The sequence below is a fragment of the Salminus brasiliensis genome, chromosome 9 (genome assembly GCF_030463535.1).
Source record: "Salminus brasiliensis chromosome 9, fSalBra1.hap2, whole genome shotgun sequence".
In the NCBI taxonomy this organism is placed as follows: Eukaryota; Metazoa; Chordata; class Actinopteri; order Characiformes; family Bryconidae; genus Salminus; species Salminus brasiliensis.
This window is the reverse complement of record NC_132886.1, coordinates 13255912-13277889: the sequence shown is the minus strand read 5'-3', so window position 1 is coordinate 13277889 and position 21978 is coordinate 13255912. Positions and strand designations below refer to the sequence as shown.

The following is a 21978-nucleotide window of genomic DNA, read 5'->3' as shown; positions in this document are numbered from 1 at the left end:
TGTGTGTGTGTGTGTGTGCTTATGAAAAGTGCTCACTAGGTGTCGCAGGTCGCTATGATACGAGCACCCCCCCCCCTCCCATCCACCCATTTAGCACAAACACACACTCACACGCTTTCTCTAACACACACACACACACACACACACACACACACACACACATCCTCTCCTTCGACAAGCCCAGAAGTAATGAGTGAGCGCGAGCGGAAAGATCATCCACGCCTTTGGCTCTTTGGCTGATCTGTGTTTTAGCGAATGAGCAGGTCTGCTAATCTGCCCCGTTGTAAGGAGGCAACATTTGGGTTTGGACTGCGGTGAAGTCCAAAAGCGCCTGTCGGCTCCTTGGGTCGAACCGGTGGTCTCACGGAGAGGGGGGGGGGGTGCAGGATGATGCGCCGCTGAAGGCTCAGGCTTTCGGCCATGGACGCAGCAGAGGCGCCGTAGCGCGGATGTTTCGACGCTGGCGACGTGAACTCCCGGACTGCGTGTGGTTTTAGAGGCAGTATCAGCAGAGATGGAGAGGAGAGACGAGTTTCTGTGCGGAGTCGTTGAAGGTAAGCAGCGGCGTGTGGCCCTGCTGGTCTTTGTTATTGAGTGTGGGGAATGTGCGTGGACTGGCTCCTCGTTCGCGTTTGCACTTCAGTCTAAGGAGGGAAACTGTCCATTATAATGGAGTCAGACTTGATGCATGTGTTTTGGCGTTGTGGCCTTAACCCATTTCTCTTTATAGAGCACTAGGGCACCCATCTTATGCAGCCTCCGTGTATTATAAATAGCCACATTCACAGTGAGTGTGAATAGAGGCTGTTTAGGCACACACACACACACACACACACACACACACCTGCACATTATACACCTGTTCTATACTGATTCTGACACGCATTATGCTGAGTCTAATTAACCAGGTTTTTTTTTTTTTTTTTTTTTTTTTTAATGATCATATTATCATATTATTGCCTGTATGGATGTGTTTAAACTCTCGCTCAGTAGGAAAATGTCAGCTCTCACAAAAAAAAAACAAAACAAAAAACATGTGAAATGGTTATTCTGTAAGCGAGTGTGGAGGTGTTTGCTCACCGCTGACCCACTTCTGTCCTGCAGTAGTACTGTACCACATACAGTTAGCCTGTGGCAGAAAAAGAAAAAAAGCCCAGAACAGACATCAGATTATGCAGCACAGAAACCCAAGCTTCATACTGGGTGTTCATAATCACATTCTCAATATGCAGTCTTGCTAAAGTGTCATACAGCATGTTTATAATACACATTCAGAATATGTAGTCTTGCTCAAGGTTCATACCGAAGGCTCATAATGCAGAATTATACTTCATATTCTTGCCAAAGATTAATACAGCATGTTCTTAATGGACATTTATTATATGCATTCTTGCTGCATGTTCAGAATATACATTCAGACTTCAGGTTTTCGAACTGTTTCGAGCTGTTTGTTCATAATACAGTGATAATACACATTCTTGCTAAAGATTCATACTGCATGCTCATAATGCACGTTAATTTGCCACATGTTTGTAATATACATTTGTGATATTCATTCTTGTTAAAGATTCATACCGCAGGTTCATAGTGCACATTCAAACCTTCTAATTTTGCCAAAGCCTCATATATGTTTATTCTCCACATTTATATACATTCTTGCTAAGGATTCATACTGCATGTTATTAATGCTTATTCATTATAAACATTTCAATTGCACTTTCATTCTCCAGGTTCTTACTTAAAATCCATACTGCATATTAATAATGCATATTTATGCTCCACATTCTTGCTCAAGATTCACAGTGCATATTCTAACTAGAGATTCCTAAGATTCCTAACACATGTTCTCTGTTTTCATACTAAGGGTTTATGCTGCATATCATTTCTCTGATTGAATGTACAGTAGATGGAGAAAATGTAGACAGAGGATTGTTTTGGCTTATGTCATTGGATGCCAATTCTATATTGTCACTGTAATGCAAAGCTTTAATGCAAAATCTCCTAAACTGCACCTTTACATGAGTATTTTGGAGTATTTCTATTAGTCCATTCACCATGAAATGTTGATGCATTGACTGCCAGATTCAAATAATGGCAAAAAGTGAAAATCGATGATCTGAATGTATGTGTCTTGTGATATATATTATTTTATGTTTGTACATCTTCTGTGCAGGTTTCTATGGACGACCATGGTCCATGGAGCAGAGGAAAGTGCTGTTTCAGTGGTAAGTATGCAGGAGCATATGGGATCTAACTCACCAGTGCAGTACAACATACCAATACAATACTATCGTAAACACTCTTACATACAGATACATTTTGAAAAGTAATATTTTTATGTTTTATTTGTGTTGCCAAGATGACAGTGGGATATTCTGTAGACTCTAGTTCCTGTAGGAGGGGTGGCAAATGGCTGGACACTGGTGCCAGTGAGGCTTCAGTGAACCGCAGTTTTGTGCACCACACATTACCATCAGCCCTCACAGAGAACAGCAACACAGAATTTCTCCATTTCCCCTGGGTGAGGGGGGGGGGGTGATTCATAAAGTGGTGATTACAATGGTGATGTAAGGGGTTAGATTATAATTGGACGGGCTTAAGTGAAAAGCAGAGCTAGAGAGTGATGAAGACAGTGTGAGAACTGTGAGAGGAGATGTGTTGGAGTGTTCCAGGATTCAGTATTTATTGCCATGCCAAATCACTTGCTACTTCTGTCAACCATAACAATAAAACTACTAGAGGGTGGACGAATAATATTCATTATCTGGTTACAGTGGCACCTGCCATGTGGTGGGTTATACATATCAGGTGGCAAGTGAACAGTCTGTTCTCGAAATTAATGTGTTAATTATTGTGACTGCAGTGGTCACTCTCTACTAAAAGAGCTCAAAGGAAGAACAACCACTGAACTAGCAAAAGGCGAGTTCATGACGAGTTATGACGTAACTAAATTATGGGGGAAATACTCGCCCTGAACATTTCCTCCCAGTTAGCAAGCCTCATATATACCCCTGCTTCCCAATTCAACTCCATGTCAAACAAACTTCAAACCTACCTTCACTCCGTCTCCTCCCTTTCTTTCATCAATCACCCCACCAACGGGGGTGGGGGGGTGGGGGGGTGCTTTGTTCGCAGACCACAGGAAAGCTGACCCGGACTTCAAGCAAAAATATTCTCACAGTCCGCCCTCTTAGATAATTGCATGGACATGTAGGTGTACAGGTCCTTCTAAGAAATTGCTCGGTGAGTGTGTGTGTGTGTGTGTTTGTGTGTGTTTGTGTGTGTGTGTGTGTGTGTGTGTGTGTGTGTGTGTGTGTGTGTGTAAGTGTAGTTTGTCAGCAAAGAGCACAAACGTGTAGGACACCATCTGCACAGGAAGAGAGGAGATGAGAGAACATTCTACCCACTCAGTAGGAGAGAGGAAAAGCTAGAGAACAAGGGCACAGGTCCAAGATGAGCGATAGATGATAGGATTAATAGTAAAGGAGAAAAATGGAGAGCGAGAGAGGTGTGCAGGAAGACCGTGAGTATTTTTACACATTTGATTGAGGCTGGAGAGATCCCACAGATGTGCTGGTGAAGTGGAGTAGGTGAAGTGTAATGGACGAAAAAGAGAGTGAAATACAGTAGCTAGGTAAATGAGTGGTTTGACAGGGACTGAAGGAAAGAGTGTGTGTGTGTGTGTGTGTGTGTGTGTATGTGTGTGTGTGAGAGAGAGAGAGAGAGAGAGAGAGAGAGAGAGAGAAAGAGAGAGAAATTTTAAGGCTTAGAGGTAGGATAAAACAATGCGCTTTTTTTTTTTTTTTTAATGTGGATGGTGAGTGGTCAGTCCTGGGGAGGCATGTTTTAATATTTTAGAGAAACACAAACTTAACCTCAGTGTATTTTAGGCATCTGTCTTCTACTTCAGCCACATACACACTGTCCAGACACTCACACACAGACTTGGAGCGTGATGAACTGTGATTTTCTGACTATATGATGGTCAGTACTTTCAAAACACTAAAAATGCAGGTATATATTAGAGAATCTATTAACAACAACATTCAGTTGTATCTGTATTAATTACAGTATGAATCACAGTAATTAAATAATAAATAGCTGATTAAATGTCTTTATCTTTACCAAAAAAAGATGTTTTTGTGAATAACAGGATAATACTGTTGACATTTATAATAATTATTTAACAATGTATAGGTAATAACAACAATATATAACAAACACATAAATAAATACAAAAATAAAACCAAATATTATCATTGCCTGTGCCAGAAAATATATAGATTTCAATATAGGCAAGCAAGGGTTAAACAGTTTTGTGTTCTATATATACATATATATATATATATATAGTTTAAAAACCTACGGTGAGCAATAAATTCATAATATATTAAACATGACACAAAATAAAAGTGTTATTTAATTTATTTTTAAACAACTGTTCAGAAGGTCAAATAAACAATCCAGTTTTAAACAAATCAGATTGTGGGGCATTTGTTCTGGCTTTAAAGGGTTAAGTTGTTTATTCCTTCTTATATTTTAGTTGAAAGAATATTATTTTAGTGAGTGATAGTATTTTTTAAATGTAGCACTACTGTTATAAATATAGACATAGAATTATGATGGAGCAACCCACTAATCACTCATAGATAAAATAAGGAACTAGGTTTTGTTGTTAAAGGGCAGTCCAAACGAGAAGTCAGTGCGGTGATCCAGGTCAAAACTGTGAGAAGCTGTTACCAAAACATGAGAGCACAAAAATAGAGACAGAATCCAAAAACGGTCATGAACAAAAATACTCACATAGACCAGCTGATAGAACCAACAAGAGAAATCCAAAAAAGATCAGAACAGGTCCAATGCTAAGCAAGGGCGTGGCAATACTTTGCACACAAACAGATAGGCTGATTCTCAGTCAGCTCTCTTGTCTGCACTTGTGTCCTTGTGGACTTGTAAATCATCATCACTCGCAGCCCTGCATACTGTTCCATTCAAAAGTCAGCATTCAGTACAGCCCAAATGCCCGGACATGTTTTTGCTTGAGGATGCATCAGGAGATAACTGATGTGGACTTGGGATAGCCAACATCCTAGAACACATTTAGCACCATGCTGCTGTTCCAATTACAGAATAACCATGCAACACAGGGCCCTCCTGTCCCCTGGAGTTTGTGCTCACAGGTCGAACTTGCCAAGTCTGTACTACCAACTACACTGGTCCAAGTCCAGGTCTAGTCCAAGCCTACTCATGTATATTTCACTGTATTTTTCTTTCAGTGGACTTTAAAGGACTAGGCTTTATCCATATCCAGGAAATAGGCCCTGTGAGTTAGGTGTCCTGTGCAGGTCAAGTTTATATGAATCCCCAATATAAAAGGATGTTCATTTATCATCCCTAGGATGTTCATTTATTGAAATACTACTGTAAGAGGTATGTAAGAGGGAGAACATCTCACATGCTCTGGTTTCTTCTAATTCTTGCGATCAGTCTGAATATCTTAATGACTTTCTTGCTCTTGCTGCGCAGTAACTCTGCCGTATTTGCGATTCTCAAAATGTGTTTGTATCGACCAACCCTCTCCAATAAACATTCATTTTACTCACTTAGCTTAACACACTGCCAGGTAGCTGCTCCCACAATGGCCATCACACTGGAAACACTCTAATACAGAACTTACAGTAATGATTCTCCAAATAGCACACTCAATCTAGTGGCCTTCTTCTTGGGTATAAATACAGACACGTGGATCAGTTTCTAATACAGACATATCCACCCAGGGTGTCATCAGACCGGCAGTCATAAACTCTACTGACCTCCTCGGATCCATGCAGAGTGGAACTAGCCTTAGGTCAGTCTGGTAGCTGTGGTATTGATCCAGGCCCTGAGCCATTCTCTGCAAGACACTTGACCCCCTCCATTATTGATGATGGAGAGCAATGGAGGAATCACTACCATTATCATCTCCCCCACTGCCTGGGGTGCTCAGGGAAAAGGAAGGGAGTGTTTGTGGCATACCTGTTTTTCTGTGGGGCTTAATATGGTCTTCTGTACATTTATAGTATACGTTTATTGTATTGTTTTTGTTATTATCATGATTCCGTTCTACGCAAATTTTCTAAAAAGTAAATTCAGCTCTAAGTTGTTCAGCTGCTCAAACACAGCTTGTATAATCACCACAGAAAAGCACTGCCAGTAGATGCTCTGGAGAAGCCAAGCATGAGCCTACAGTAACTACAGGCCCTCTAGCAATGGGATGTGGAGCAGTGTTCTATGGGGTGATGGAGCTCCATCCAATACCTTTGAGATGAGTTACCTTTGAGTGATGTATGTGATCCAGAACTCATCATCCAACATCAGTACCTGGCCTCACTAATGCACCTGTGGCTGAATGCAATGAAATATTCTCAACAATGTTATAACTTCTAGTGTAAAGACTTCCCAGGAGAGTGAGAGCTGTTGTACAAACAGTGAGGAGGGGGGAACGTCCTATTAGTACCATTCATTTCAGAAGAAACGTTGAACAAGCAGGTGTCTATAAACTTTTGGACAGTACATCATATAACTGTTATTATGCTAATATTGCTTTAATGTAAGCCATATTTGTTGTAGGTCAAGTTCACAGTGGGCTGTATGAATGTTTACCGTAATGGCTTATATTCTCTCCTGCTATTTGTGTGTTACACACATTCAGGATGCAGAGATGGGGTCTCAATACATATCTCTATGGCCCTAAAGATGACCTGAAGCATCGGCTACTGTGGAGAGAGGTGTATTCTGCAGAGGAGGAAGGTATGGGATTCATGTGGCAACTTAAATAAATATTGTAAATATTGCAAACCCAAGGTGCCAATCCCTCTGACCCTCTTGCTCTCTCTCTTTGTCTTTCTCCCTCGCTCTCTAGCCCAGCTGAAAGCTCTGGTGTGTGAGGCAGAGTCAAGGGGTTTGAGGTTTGTCTATGCGCTCTCTCCTGGTCAGGACATTGTCTTCTCCAGCTCCTCAGACCTCACACTGCTGAAACGCAAACTTCGACAGGTATGCAGGTGCACACACAACCATCCATACTGATTTAAATATTTTTTATAAGACAGTAAAAGTTTAGTGACAGAGGTTTAAATAAAGCTCTGTTAATTAATCTGAACACCATCTAAACCTGGGATTTTGATTGGGGCAAAAAAAAACATGGAGATCCAGTTTTAGACACCATGACCCCCTATGATTTAACCCTAGAATGACACTGGCTTTTCCCCTTTGTTCGTGGCTTCATAAATAATTAAATAACTCTGCTCTGATTGGCTAGTTTACAAGAAGCTGCTTTTAAGTCATGTCTTCACAAAGACGAAAACAAAGCAGTCCCTAATGTGATATTAATTGTGTATTGTGTTGTGTTCCAAAGGGAACACTTTGCTAGGAATAACTTTTAGCCTAGTTCTATTACCTGCTTGCATTCCACTGTTTTCCACGTTTCCTCACACCACAATTTTGTTGTCCCTTATTCTGGTCAGACAAGGCCTTGTTCGTGTAAAAACCTGATGTTGAACAGTGCCTTCAACAGTCCATCAGTCATTGCAGCCTAACTAAGAGTCCCAAGGTTCAAATAGCAGCTAGCATTTTTTGGTATTATTTAAAGTAGGGATAACACTTTATTAACAATACTCTCCACCCAGTCTTGTTGCTGAAAAAAACTTGGAAGGTTTTTCAAATAAAGGATTTGGCCTGTTTCACCGCCCTCCTTATTCGGCTATGCCAAGGTAAACACAGTTATCAATTCTAGGGCACCTATGAAATCTGCAGTTGACTAAAACTGTTGGGTAGCAATCTTCACTGCAGCATAAGAAGGACAGTTATTCTTAGCTAATAGCCCCAGAACTGTGCACATATCCACACACACTTTTATACACACACACACATACAGACCTACTTTATTATTTAGCTTACCACTGTCCTATTAAGATCTGTCCCCCTCCGACTACTTTAAAATTTGTCCCGTTTAACTCCACAATTCCCTTAAGTGTTACAGAAGCCTGAATCGTGCTCCACTTACTGTCACTCTTTCTCCTCCTCACCACTAGGTGTCAGAACTGGGCTGCCAGGCCTTTGCTATCCTGTTTGACGATATTGACCACTCCATGTGCCAAGCCGACACTGAGGCCTTCTCCTCATTCGCTCACGCTCAGGTGTCCGTGGCCAATGAGATCTTCCGATTCCTGGGGGAACCACCCGTCTTCCTCTTCTGCCCTACTGGTAGGCCAGTAAACATCAGCTTCCACTTAGTAATGACATGTGAATGAAATGAAATGTGTACTGTCATAATTACTCTATTTATCTCTAGTAATAACATACTAGAGAGTACTAACATTTGTGTCAATTGTTAACATTATTATTAGCATTTTATAACAAAAAAAAACATTAAGACAATATATACTCACAGAGGATCATACCCAGTGTTCACACAAATTTAGACAAAGGCTCATACAACTGAATACACATATTACCTTGTCACACTCTCTCTATCTCTATCTCTGTTGTGTAGAGTACTGTGGGTCTCTCTGTTCTCCCAGCGTGTCCAAGTCTCCGTATCTGCTGACAGTGGGTGAGGACCTGCTGCCTGGCATCTCTGTCATCTGGACAGGTTAGTGTGCTTATCTAAGAGGAGTGTGCTTATCTAATCCCAGTGATTGTGATCTTTACCATTATAATCACAGTGCCAACACAGACACCTGATTGAAGATCTGCACTCTCTCCCTATGAAACATAAGGCCCCTGTCTGTGTTTGGAGAGTTGCTTTAAACTGTGACTGAGCTGTGCTGAGAGAGCTCTGTGTTCGAACTTAGATAACATGCTCCAAAACTGTTCACTTTAACTATCGATGTACAGGTGTTTCTAGTGAAAACAACAGACTACATTATAATTGAAGACTGCACTATGTGTCCAAATATTTGTGCACAGCCACTTTGAGTTGCACCTATTGTAGAAAAGTAGAATAGGACTCTCTGGAGCAGATAAACGTGAACCTATTGGCAACCAGAGGGGTATAAAGCCCCCCAGATCATCCAACATCCTGACCTCACTAGCGCTCTTGTCACAGAATTCAATCAAATCAATCACAGCAATGCTCAAACATCTAGTAGAAAGCCATCCCTGCACAGTAAAGACATGTTTATGTGCTATTCTATTAATAATACTTCTCTATAGGGACTAGCCAAGCTGTGTGTGTGTGCACTTTCACATCTGTGTCCGCAGTGGGTACAACTTAAAGTAGATGAATGCATCCCATTCAGTTCTCGTATCTAAACCAACAAACTTCTGGTTGGTGGGTCATCACTGTACCCACTAGGCTGCCGCATGATCTTACGTTCATAGCCTCCTAGCCTGGTGTGAGCCTTTTAAGGCGTTCGCCTCACAGTCCAGATGGGCTAATGTGCTTCTCCCTCTAAAATTTCTTCGACAGGGAGCAAGGTGATCTCGCGGGAGCTGAGTGTAGATTCGCTGGTGGAGGTGCAGTCGGTGCTGCAGCGCCCTCCTCTGGTGTGGGACAATCTTCATGCTAATGATTACGATTCCCGACGCGTCTTCCTGGGACCCTTCAAGGGCCGTCCGCCTGGCCTGCGGGCCAACCTCAGGGGTCTCCTGCTTAACCCTAACTGCGAGTTTGAAGCCAACTACATCCCTCTGCACACGATGGGGTGCTGGCACAAAGCAGGGAAGGAAGAGAGAGAAGGTGAGAGTGAGAGAGATGGTGGCTGTAGAGGAGAGGAGGATGGAACTGTGAGATCTTATTGGACGAGTGATAACAGGAGTGCAGGAGTTGGGGAGGAGGAGAGAACAGGCTGTGATGAAAGATGAGTGTGAGACTGGGGGATGGTGCCAGATTGTGTGTGAAAATGGAGATTTGATTGTGTTAAAGAGGGAAGAAATGTCATGCGGGAAAGTGACGGTGGGTCAGAAGGGCACTGGCACTCAAGTGAATCTTAGAGGGTTAGTGAGAAATGGGCTTGGGCTTGGTGAGTGGCACCTGAGAAAGAGAGAGGGATGTGGAGAGAGGAAGAACAAGTGTTTCATGCTGTAATGAGGTCTGAAGGAGTGGGGACGTGTGAACATGAGGGCTCTTTGGCCATAGGTCAATCGTCATGGTTACAAAAGAGCAAGTGCCCAGTGACATAATATGATTAGCTTGATATCATATGAAGGGCTAAGTGGACAAGACTTTCTCACGCACACACATACACTCAGTCAGCCACACTCAGCTCTTTTGTGATCATTATGATTGACCTCTGCTCTATTTCTCTCTCTCTCTCTCTCTCTCTCTCTCTCTCTCTCTATCTATCTATCTCTCTCTCTCTCTCTCTCTCTCTCTCTCTTTCTCTACCATTCTCTCTCTCTCCTTTCCTTCTTTCTCTGTTGGCTTAATTAGACCTTTTTCTCTGTTTTTTAAATGTGTCCTTTCACTTGAGGAACAGGCAGTTAGACTGTTGTGCCGCTCTAGAACTGTGAAATTACAATACATAAACATACAGTTCTGAGGAAGTTTATCTTTCCGTTCTTTCATGGATACAGTTATGTACATGGTTTCGTAGCTCTATATGTATAGAACTTCCATACCATGCATTTTGCCTGGCGTTGAACCATAATGCCAAGTTTTATAAATATGGTCCATTATGTTTGTAATGTTTACACTTAAAACGGTGTGTGTATGTGTGTTTGTGCACGTGTTAGGTGAAGGACATCAGTACTGTCCAGACCAAGCTCTTTCTGCTGCACTGCAGGACTGGATGAATGAACTGAATCAGCCTCTACAGCCTGGTACTGAAACAGCACTGACATACTATGGCCACAGGCAAAGCTGTCTGAAATCGTGCCCTGTTCATTATTTGGAGCACATGTTCATTATATTAAAAGTGCACATGTCTAAAATGAACACCTCTCTTCCCCTCTCAGGTCGGCAGATCAGGCCTACAGAGAACAGGTCTTCTGCTCTCTCCTCCAAACACAAACCTTCTGACAGCTCAGACAATCAGCATGGTGCCCATTCCAAGCCCTCCTCCACAGCAGGGGCTCTCCCAGCCTGCTCTGCTCAGCATCACAGACCCACCGCTACTGAGAAGGAGAGCGGGGCAGGCCCCCTGCGGAGCGAGGAGCGGGCCCAAGGGGGCCACAGCCGAGAGAAGGCCCAGGGAAAGGGTCTGTGTGCTGGGAAGGGTCCTTTGAACGAGGCGCAGGTGCGGCTGCTGGTGGGCTTGTATTACCTGCCCCATGAACACGGCCCACCAGCCCAAAGCCTGCTGCAGGACCTCACCTGGCTCAAAGCCAACTGCCACTACGTCAGCGTCAACGGCAATGGGAAGAAGACCCAGCCTCAAAAGGTCACTGTAAATAATGCTAGTGTGTTGTATTTCAGTGTGTATTTAATTAAATGCTACCTTAAACTAGAAAGACATGGTGATTATAGAATAGATTATAGATTCCTACCTAAAATCCCTCTGCTTCTTTATTTCTCAGGTGGAGGAGTGGCGAGCCAGGGCGGGTCGGTTTCTAACTGCGTGTGACGAGATTGCAGCGCTTCATGGCAGTGTGGTAAACAGCGTGAACAGGGCTGTTCTTTATGACCTTTACCCCTACGTATGGGACCTGAGGAACACCATGCTGGTAGCCAAGGCCTTTATCAGCTGGCTAGGTGAGAGAGAGAGAAACAGAGAGAGAGTGAGAGACACAGAGAGATAGGCTGGCATGATTAGAAAGAGAAGAATTACTGGAATAAATGGCATTCAGCTAAAGTCTTTTATCTATCCTGGTATAAAATTTAACACTGTAGTGGGAATCTACCTTGGCAGGGATTTTGTTGTATTGTGAAAACAACATACACAGAAATGCTGAGCCAAAAAATCACCACCTTCAAATTAAACATGAACTTGTAATACATTGAAATATTTACATGGTGCCATAGACTTTATCATTTCTTGATTTATTTACCCCATTCGTTAGTACCTTTCCCTGTCGCATGTAATGCTCTCTACACTGGGAGGACTAACACATGCCTCCTCCGACACATGCACAACCAGGCACCACCTCTTTTTAAACTGCTGCCAATGCAGCAGGAAAGTTTAGGGTACCCACCTTTTATGCATTGGCTAGCCTTCAGCTGATAAAACCAGTGATCCTTACCTTATAGTGGCAGCACCTTAGTCTGCTCATTTATTGAGTATATTAAGTTGTTATTTGATGTATAAACCGTAAATGTGTGGCTTTGGTCAGGGTGAAAAATTACCAGATGTAGTTTTACAAGTGCATTTACAACCCTGTTATTTATCCTCCAAATAAAACACGCTGTTATTTCTTTCATGGTAGACTTGTGAAAAAAACAGCAAGCTGTGCTTTTATTAGCTGGTTTATTGGCTGGCACTTTGACAGCCCACAGTCACATAGCATAGCATGGGCTAAGCTACTCTGTTTTGGCTAGGCTACTCCATGGTTAGACTATAACCATGGAGTAGCCTAGCCAAAACAGAGTAGCTTAGCCCAACCAAGCCTAGCATAAGAGTGTCCTAGTCTAGACAGCTTATAACAGTGGTAATATCAGCTGCAAATTCAAGATGAGTGGGGGGTTAAAAGAAAGGACGACTACAGTATATAAGGATACTGTCTATAGACAGTGGCAAGAATGCTTGTCCCAGTCTTAATAAGCAGCCATTCTGGATATGTTTTATTGATTTCATTGATTACTAGGGATCTACTGATCTGATCCAGTGATTTTTAATGGATTGGGCAAAACACAAGGGCAAAAAACTTCTTGATCTTGACATCCATATTGCCTATTTCTTTTATTTTCATCTTACTCTCTTCTTACTCTCTCTTTTTTTTAGAGGGGCGTGTAATGAGCGAAAGTTCCTCACTGGGTTCCTGGAAGAACTGCTTCCACTGTGAGTAAAGCTTGTTCTGTTTTGTTTTCATGCCAATTTTGAAAAGCCTCCTTCACTCCAAGCCCTGAGACTGAGAAGCTTCTTTTGAACAGGGTGTGGAGCCTCATCCGGAGCAGATCTTCTAGGTGTGGAGGCGGAGCCTTGGGTGTTTAAAGGAGGACTCTCAGGGGAAGTACAGGTAGGAGTAGCATGCTGTGAGCAGAGAAACGCAGTAGGATAACTTTTTAGATGTCAGATTAAGACATGGGTAACCTTTTAATACTGAGGTAAATAAGTAGATGTATCTCACTTTCAGTGTACATGTCTCCTGTATTAAAGACATCCCTCTTTTATACACACACACACACACACATAGAAAACATGGTGGCCCACAGTACTCTCCAATTCCTCCATGCTGATATTCACGTTATAACTGCTCAGGACAGAAAATCATTTGAATGTGTAAAATCAGACTTCACTAAAGGCTCTGAACGAACCAGTCCAGAAACTGATGCAGGGTTAATCTCACCCTTTCTCTCTCTTTCTCCTTTAAACTTTCCATCTGGTGTGTGTTTGTGTGTGTGTGTGTGTGTTGGTGTAGATGCTTCTCCCTGTAGGCACCAGCAGTGAGCTGTTCAGTCATCCTCCTCCTCTCTTCCCCACCTCTCGCCTCTACAACATACGCCCCTTCCAGCACAAAGACAAGGTGACGTACATGCACACACACACACACACACACACACACACACACACACACACACACACACACACACACACAGACTTTTATACACATGCAGACACACATTTACACATTTATTTTTGTTCCATGAGGAACCATGTTTGTAATAGTGAGTATTAGTAATAGTGAGAATCTTCATTTGACAGCGAAATTCATTGTAAAAAAAGTAAAGGTTCTTTACACTTTCACATCTCTGCTACAAACATGCTTTAGAAATTATTATTGATATAAATATTTTTTTTAAATGTGTGTAATTCATTTTAGTTTATATATCCCTATATATAAATTTATATTTGAATAAATGAACAGTCATCAATACAATATGAAGTGACAAGATTTAGAGTTGCCCCATCACATATCTCTATTCCTAACTCTAGCTCTTTCCCTAATCCTATACCTAACCTTAATGTCAACTATAAAAAGCCTGTTAATCAATATTCATATTCAGTATAAGCACCTAGAATTATCAATTATCATACCTTGAAAATCTCATATTGTTGAAATCCTTCCTAGGCCAAATGTGATCAGTCAGTGTGCAGTGAGTTAACTGCACAAAAGAATCTTTTTGTTTATTGATTTATTTAAATACAATTTCATAAAATAAATACAATTGAACACCAGTGCAACAAAAAGATCACTTAACAAACCTCAGTAACTCTAGAACCACACTGGCCTACTTGGTGACTAAGGGCGTACCTAGCCCCACTGGCACCATTAATGCCTCCTCAGTGCCACCAGTTCCATGTGGACTCTAAACACTACAACAACAACCATACAACATAATACACACCCACACTACATTAATGGTGGATAAGGCCATTCTTTGCCCCACTGGTACTGTAAATGCCTGCTCAGTGCCAGCAGGTTGTGTGGATTTTACACACAACTTCTGTTAAAAGGTAGAATAACACAGTTTGGTCTTCTTCTATGTATACACTACTTCACAGTCACTCACCACACACACAATCACCAGTCACTCATACACAAACATTATAAAGCTATAGCGCTCCTTATTTAGCTCCTGAAGGGCTTTAGGGGGAGTCCACACTGATGATGTGCTGCATATCTTAACTAAAATATTCCTTTGCATATTCCACTAGCTGGAGCTGTACCGCATGGTGCGGCAGCTGCATCAGAGGGCTAGAGGTGCTCAGGACTCGTCTGTAGCCCATCCAGACTTCATCGGTGACAGGTTACACTGGTTCCAATTTAAAGAACACTTCAAACAACACAGTTTACCATTTTTCCTGACCTTCATGACAGCATCAGGCCCAGCACCATGGGCAGTCTAATATTAAGTAGTGTGCAATAATATATATGTCTTTGTGTGTATGTGTCAGGTGCCTAGGTGCATCCCTGGCTCTGTGCCCAGAGTACAGCTTTGTTCTGGAGGATGAGCTGGGTGTGTGTGGGTGTGCTGTTGGCATCTTAGACGTGCGCTCCTTTGCCAAGCGATGTCAGGCCACCTGGCTGCCCGCAATGAGGGACAAATACCCTATGCGTCCGCATGGAGCCACCGGACACACTGCCACAAAGGTCAGGGTTTAAATCAGGACAAATCCGGACAGCTTAATGTGCAGAAATATTTGAGCAGTTGTAAACAATGTTCTTATAATACATATCCAGATAATTCGTGGTAATAAGTGAATAATTCATAATAGGAGTAATTCATAATACTACATAAAATACACACAAAAACACAGACACACGCAGTCAACATTCATCATGTGCTTCCATCTCTGAGTGTGTTTTGTGTTTCTGCTGGATGACTGAAGGAGGCACTGCTGAGTTTTCATGAGGAGCAGGATTACCCAGACTCCCTGCTGTACCATTTCCCCTCCCAGCTCCGGCTGGAGGCACTGCCTGAACTGGTTGACTGCAGCGTCAGCAGAAGCCTCCTCACCTCCCTGCTCACAGCACTCAAAGCCAACGGTGAGTGATCTTCAGGCCAGAACACTAAATGCTATTCGCAAAGCTCTAGTTTGTGTTTCTTGAAGTAGCTCATTGTGTTTTTTTGGTGTGTTTTGGATCATTGTCCTGTTCTGGGAGCCAGATGGGAGCTGTTTTTTGTTCCTCCTCAGTTCTCACCCACTAACTAGGTTTCCCCTTTTTTTCAAAAAAATAGAGGTGCCTCAAATGGTACATTGAGTGATACCATACTTCCATACAATGAAGATATGTGTATTAGATATGTGTGAGCATGAAAAACCTTTATATTGGTAAAGAACCTTTACATCAAGTTGAGGTTCTTTAGACCTTCAAAAGATTCTGGTAGGCCTCACTCAAAGAACCATTTTGAAGCCCCTTTGTTTTAGGAGTGTAGGGGAAACCTAGCTAATGGACGAGAACTGGGAACTGAGTAGGAACAAAAAAAGAAGCTGAAGCTGAAGAGAGCCACCTGGCTCAGAGCACAGTATTAATATCTAGTTATGTCTGGTTACTCCTAGTTAGCTAACCCTACCTAGCTGGTTAGCTTTCCATCTGATGACTCTTCTGTGTAGATAATGTTTGTACAAGCACTGCTGCACAATAGTTGTCATATGGGGGTTTGCTTTGCCTTTCCTACCAGCACACAAGCAGTTAAATCACAGAAGTTTCCTGGTCTTTCAGATTTTGCTGTTCCTCTGTTCCTTCCACTGTTCTTCTTAACTGCCATTTCCTAGTCACATTTCTGACACTGGAAATGAACAAAAGGTTTTCAGATCAGTTTCCTTAGCCTTCCCTGCTGTGAAGCCATTCAGATCTTCAGCCACCTCAGAGAAACCCATGATTGTTGAGTGTTAGCACAGGGTTCAGAGTCAGATCATTTCTTACATTCTGAAATTCTCCAGTTCCATCTCCAAGGTATTTACAAACCAGTTACAACTCTCTTTCTGTGTCTTTTTCTTTAGGCTCACAGGGTGTGTTTTGTGAGGTGCATCCCACAGACAGGCTGAGGATGGAGTTCCTCACAAAGCTGGGCTTCCTAGAGATCCTGCGGGGGGAGGCTCGCTCCACAGAAGGGCTCATTCTGGGCAGACTGCTCTAGAGCCTTAATCAGCCCATGAATGACCACCATTAGCCTACATTGACTTCTCTGGCAAAGATATAAAGCAAATTGAAGGGCAGTTATGGCTTGAAGGAATACTGTAGCATTTCCAATCAGAATGGAATTAGTCAAATACTATGGACAGTAGTTTCAAAGCATACAACTATACTTTATACAGGAAAAATAAACAGACTCAAATCACACTTGAAACAGGAGCCAGTGACAAGATACTTTAGTACTTGTACCTGTAAGTGGCTTCTGATTGGAGAATGTTTCAGGCTTTTCTAAGTACAGGGAAATTACTGTCCAGTGTACAGCACATATGCAGCAGATAGAGATGTGTATTTCACTAAAGGGGTCAAATTTAAGGAATATTTTACCCACAATGTGTCTTACTCATTGTAAGCTATATTAGTAGTGAGTGAAGTATTTCTATAAAGGTCTGATTCACACATTCTGACTATGAAAGTTAATCAGAAAGGCAAGTCAAGTCACCTTTATTTATATAGCACAAGTTTAGGTGCTATCCAAAAGTGCTTTACAAATAAAATAAAAAAGAAAACGAAAAGCAATTATTGTTTATGAACTAATTAACGCAATATTGAATAGTAAATGAATAGTTATAAGAAAAATAATGCAACGCAATAAGCACAAAATCACAGATAACCAGACAAGATGGTTACTAACTTTGTAAACAATAGAAAACAAACAAACACAAACCGAATTGTGGATTATTTGTCACTAAAATGAATTGTGCTGGACCGCGGCACAGTGTTGTCTGGCCTCAGGAGTTTTATTCTGAAATTCAAAGTCTGTGAGACCAAAGAAGAGCTAGCAGCTCCTCTCTTCTTAGTTCTTTTTATATGGAAGACCAGCTGTGGCAGTGACGTGTTAACCCCCTCCCCCTCGCTCTCGGCTGTCCTTCATTACAGGCAGTGCAAGTTGGCGGGTTTGGTGAATGTATCGGTCCTGTGGATTGGTCTAATTAACTAATACCTAACCCAGCTAATTTTGTTAGGATCGGGACTGATATCTGATCCTAGTATCCTCGTAGTATCCGTAGATCCATGGTCAGAACTGTTAACCTGTTAAACAGTGGGACAGGACAGATAATTTCCCTTTTTCTGTGACCGATCAGAGTTAAAAACTTACAGTAATCAATACCATAAGAAATAAAAGTATGCATCACAGTTTCCAGACAGTCAAATGACAAGATATTTATGAGTTTGCTGGAAACTGCGTTTACCTGCTTGTCTCATTCTGAAGTCAAATAAATTGTATAGCTCATGTCATGCAAGGGTAGCATGTGTGAAACAGCCCTTTTAGTAGCCGTAATTTGGGGCTTAAGAAATACTTCACTTGTGTCTGCAGGTGGCTAACAGTAGAACGACTGCATTGGTGGTAGTCAGCATGATTGAATTGACATAATGCTAACTGCCCCCCACCTGTAGTGTTACTTGTGATGCATTCCTTGAAAGCATGGATGAGATTTAGGCAAGCTTGAACATCTTTTCCAGAACAGTTTATGTAGAGTCCTCCTCCTGGACTGAGCAGAAGAGATAAACTGGGCTTAGTTCAGGATGGTGTTCGGGCAGCTATAGCAGGTACAAGGGTTTCCATCAGCCCTCTCTGTTTACCAGGGTCCGAGTTCTTGAAGAGTCTGACAGTTTGAGTGCTGATCTACAGTCAGTCTGGGCTGGTTACGCTTAGTCTTATCCTGGAGGGATCATTGTGGGTCTGAGCTTTCGCTCTTGCTAAAAATCTTGTGGTCATTAATTTCCATTAATAAACTAATTAAAATGTGTATAAGGGCCCAGTTCTGTTTGTTGCTAAGCAATTTCTTCCTTTATGGTGCAAGGAAATGATAGAAGCCATATCACCCCCTATGCTTCCTGTTATGTATTCCAGTCTACTGCAATAATGACAACATTAGAGTGCATTATGGATGAACACAGCAACTAAGGGACTTTGTTAACTAAGGCTGGGCTAGCATTGAAATGACTAGGTTTACACACACCCCTCCAGCAATGGTGGAGCTAGTCCCATTATAGTGGCTCTGTTCATCTAAGTGATGTGGAAATTGAGGAACACTTCTTAGTTGTGTTGTAGGAACAAAACCTTGGACCCACTCTAACCCTTCTATGCCAATGTACTGTTGGTCTGCCCTGATCTCATCTATGTAGTAGAAAGAAGAGCTGGTCTGTAATCTGCACTCTTGCTGAAGATTCTGTAAGAACATCTCCCCTTGATCACATCATCATTACCCGCTTAATCCACTTTGATTAAGTTCTCTTCTTTCTCTTGGTTTCTTCACTGAAGCAGCACTTCTTCCACTGGATCACTCGTAGCTTTGGTGGTACTGATGTGTAGCTTGTTATGAGTGGCTGCAAGCTTGTGTGTTGGAACTGTTGATCACTTTAGGAGTCTAAAGCACAATGACTAGGTTGTTGTAGATGGTGACTAGGTTGTGGTAGGACAGAGAGCAGTAACTGTGTTCACATGCAGACCAGTGGTTTCACTAAGACCTTTACTAGGCCTAATCTTTGTCTGGGAAAGTCTGCTTCCAGTAATTCAAGTAATTTAAACTGATCATTTTAGATGCTGACCTTCTGAATTCTTGCAGTCTGTGAGAAGTGTGAGGCATTGTTAATGTCAGGAAACTATTTAAGAATACGAACTGTTCTTTTTCATCAAGAGGAAAGAAAGAAATGAATAATAATGATAAATGAAGATTTTTTTTTGCCTTATGCTTATGCTGACTCTAAGAATGAACACTGTAAAGTTCATAAGATAGGGAAATATTCAGACATTATTCATTGTTCATTATTCATCTTAAAACCCCAGAAATTTACCAATTTGTTATTATTTGGGGTTTGTTCAATTTACAAGAACAATAAGGTTCATTATAAGAGCAGAGCTGTAAACAATTCTGTGATGTAAAACACATCATAAATCTGATGTATGAGACTTTTTTTAAAGACTTTAATCAAGAAGAAATGTAAGAAAATTCTTAGATTACGTTGCAATTTAAACGCAATTCTTAAAAAAGTTTTTTCTATTATTCCATTATGTTCCTAGGCTATTAAGACTTTTTACATGTAGCAGTAATGTAGCAGTAACATAGGCTTTTCTGTTGCATTTTAGTGTTTATCATAAACAACCTTTAAAATGTTCCATTATTCCATTAAATCTGTGCAGAGGACAGAGAGCAATATGGAGGCAAAACAGAATCAAACTAGGCCTTCAAAACATTTAATGTAAACAAAACTAGTGAATTGACAAGTTATATTCCTTTTGTAGACACCACTTTCCGCGTTCCCCCACTTTCACTTGACAACCTTCACTTGCTATCTTGCTAAATTGGACAGTTTTAGTTCAGCTAAAACTAAAAATGAATTTAGAGGCTGACCTTCCGAGCTAAGACAAGTGTGAGGATATTGTAATGTTGTAAGGTTGGGTGAGTGTTTATTAGTAAAAATGGAAATCCAAAAGAGAGAGAGAGAAGTGTCAAAGTCAGGTCAGGATAAACACAGAAGGAGCAAAAACCAAAACATGGGAAAAAGGAGAAATGAGCAAAGAAAGGCAAAACAAGGATTAAGACAGACAGATTTAGTGGTGAGTTAGAACTCCGGTGAAGCCATTGAGAGCTGCTCTAGCCACTGAGAGCTCATTAGTATAGGAGGGACTTCTTAGTTAACTAAGTAGTGCTAGAAACACAAGTGATTCATGCATCAGTAACGGCCGCATATACAAACCCATGAGTGGCTGAGCCTTGTTTAAAGCTCCGGTTGCTTAGTAACAAGATTTGCAATGCATTTTGGTCCACATCCGGCTCAAGTAGTCAGCTGTGATTGTAGTGCCCTCAAAATCACGCTTAAATTCCACTGTATGATTGGGACACTCGGAGAAAGATGGCCGATATGCTCATTAGTGCCCTTAAACATAAATAAGTCTGCAGGAGGTTCGGTAAGCGTGACAAATCCAGAAAGATTGTTTTATTGAGAAATTAATGAGAGAATCTATGTGTAAGAGTTATAAAGTCAAAATATGTACTGATCTTATAAACATCTTGGTTCAGCCCAGGTTCTTAGATGAAGAACTTTGCATGTAATCACAGTCACTGTTTCTGTCTTCAGTCAGCTCTGCTCTCTATCTGTAATCTCTCATCATGTACATACAAAACACACATGAAGACTTCACTTAACATTACCAGTCATATTCTACAATGAAAAATCCAGGAGCTAGACACTCTCTCTGTCCCTCTCGCTCACTCACACACACTCGGAGAGCTTTGTGCACTATGAAAAAGGCTGTGGTCTTTCCTGCAGGAATTGATGTGATGAATCACTGAAGGCCACTATGAGCTTTTTATAGCGCCCCTTTTCTGTGCAGGATACACTACCTACCAACCTACACACACACACACTTACACACACATACACACAGACTAGTGTATAAATATCTCTGAAGGAAAACTATTATCAGCGTCAGCCCCCTTACTGCATGCACACGCGCACACACACACACAAACACACCACATCAACTGACGCTCTCTATCTTTTACAAGTAGCCCACGATTACCATAGCAACTAAATCTCACGAGTCATGATGTTTTTTGCTTTTTCATCTCCCTGTAGGTATTTTTGTTGGAGGTTTGCCATTAAAATGTTATTTTGCATGATCTCATTTTAGATGTTGTGTTTCAGCTCATCTTTGCACTGATTTTGACTGGTTTTAATATCGCTGCCATGGTTTGTTTACTAAAAGGCCTCAGAATGGGCTAGTAACGATATTTAATGTAGAACCTTTTATGTTGGATGTTTTTAAAGGTTTCTTTTAAAACAATTACGGTTAAACTTTTTGTACTGGAATGAAGTCTGTTTACAGTACTATTAAACGCTTTTTGTTTTAACTCAACTCAGCCTTCCTTTTCTGCTTGTAAAGAGTGAGAGTGTGGCTCCTGCTTTCTGCTGAGTTTTTAGTATTTCTCCAAATTTTACAAGGAACACATTTCGGAGCAATGAAGAGTCACTGGAAAGGAGCAGAAGTTTTAAATGAGGATGTTGTCAGTTTAAAAAGAACAACACAACTCTTAACCCAGAGGCAGGGAACCGAGGGTCCAGCAGTTGAGTTCTCTGACTGACCTACATTCTCTGACTGACCTGAGTTCTCTGACTGCACACCTACATAGCTGCATTCCAACCTGGAGCTTGGATAATAGCATTGTCCCAGGTTAGCACTATTAGCAAGGCCATTTGATAACAACATATTATAAGGGACAAAGGTGGCTCAGCGGTTAGAGCCCCGGGTTGTGGGTT

The 21978-nt window shown here is 41.6% G+C and overlaps 1 protein-coding gene across 1 annotated transcript; it reads left to right on the top strand.

The window, feature by feature from the left end:
- Positions 1–136: 136 nt before the first annotated feature.
- LOC140562085 (protein O-GlcNAcase) lies at positions 137–21577 on the top strand. The gene is made up of 17 exons (XM_072687484.1): positions 137–554; positions 2174–2225; positions 6692–6789; positions 6902–7032; positions 8070–8241; positions 8531–8629; positions 9449–9718; positions 10714–10800; positions 10936–11360; positions 11497–11671; positions 12858–12914; positions 13007–13092; positions 13495–13599; positions 14733–14824; positions 14973–15168; positions 15408–15564; positions 16524–21577. Exons 1-17 carry the CDS (start codon positions 515–517, stop codon positions 16658–16660), a joined length of 2379 nt encoding a protein of 792 aa, XP_072543585.1. The 5' UTR covers positions 137–514; the 3' UTR covers positions 16661–21577.
- The last annotated feature ends 401 nt before the right edge of the window (positions 21578–21978 follow it).

Bases quoted from the DNA above. Each gene is read 5' to 3' on its own strand.
- LOC140562085 (XM_072687484.1), top strand. From the start codon at position 515: ATGGAGAGGAGAGACGAGTTTCTGTGCGGAGTCGTTGAAG. The intron at 10,801-10,935 runs GTACTGAAACAG...TTCCCCTCTCAG, and splicing joins GAATCAGCCTCTACAGCCTG to GTCGGCAGATCAGGCCTACA. The intron at 13,600-14,732 runs GTGACGTACATG...ATATTCCACTAG, and splicing joins CCTTCCAGCACAAAGACAAG to CTGGAGCTGTACCGCATGGT.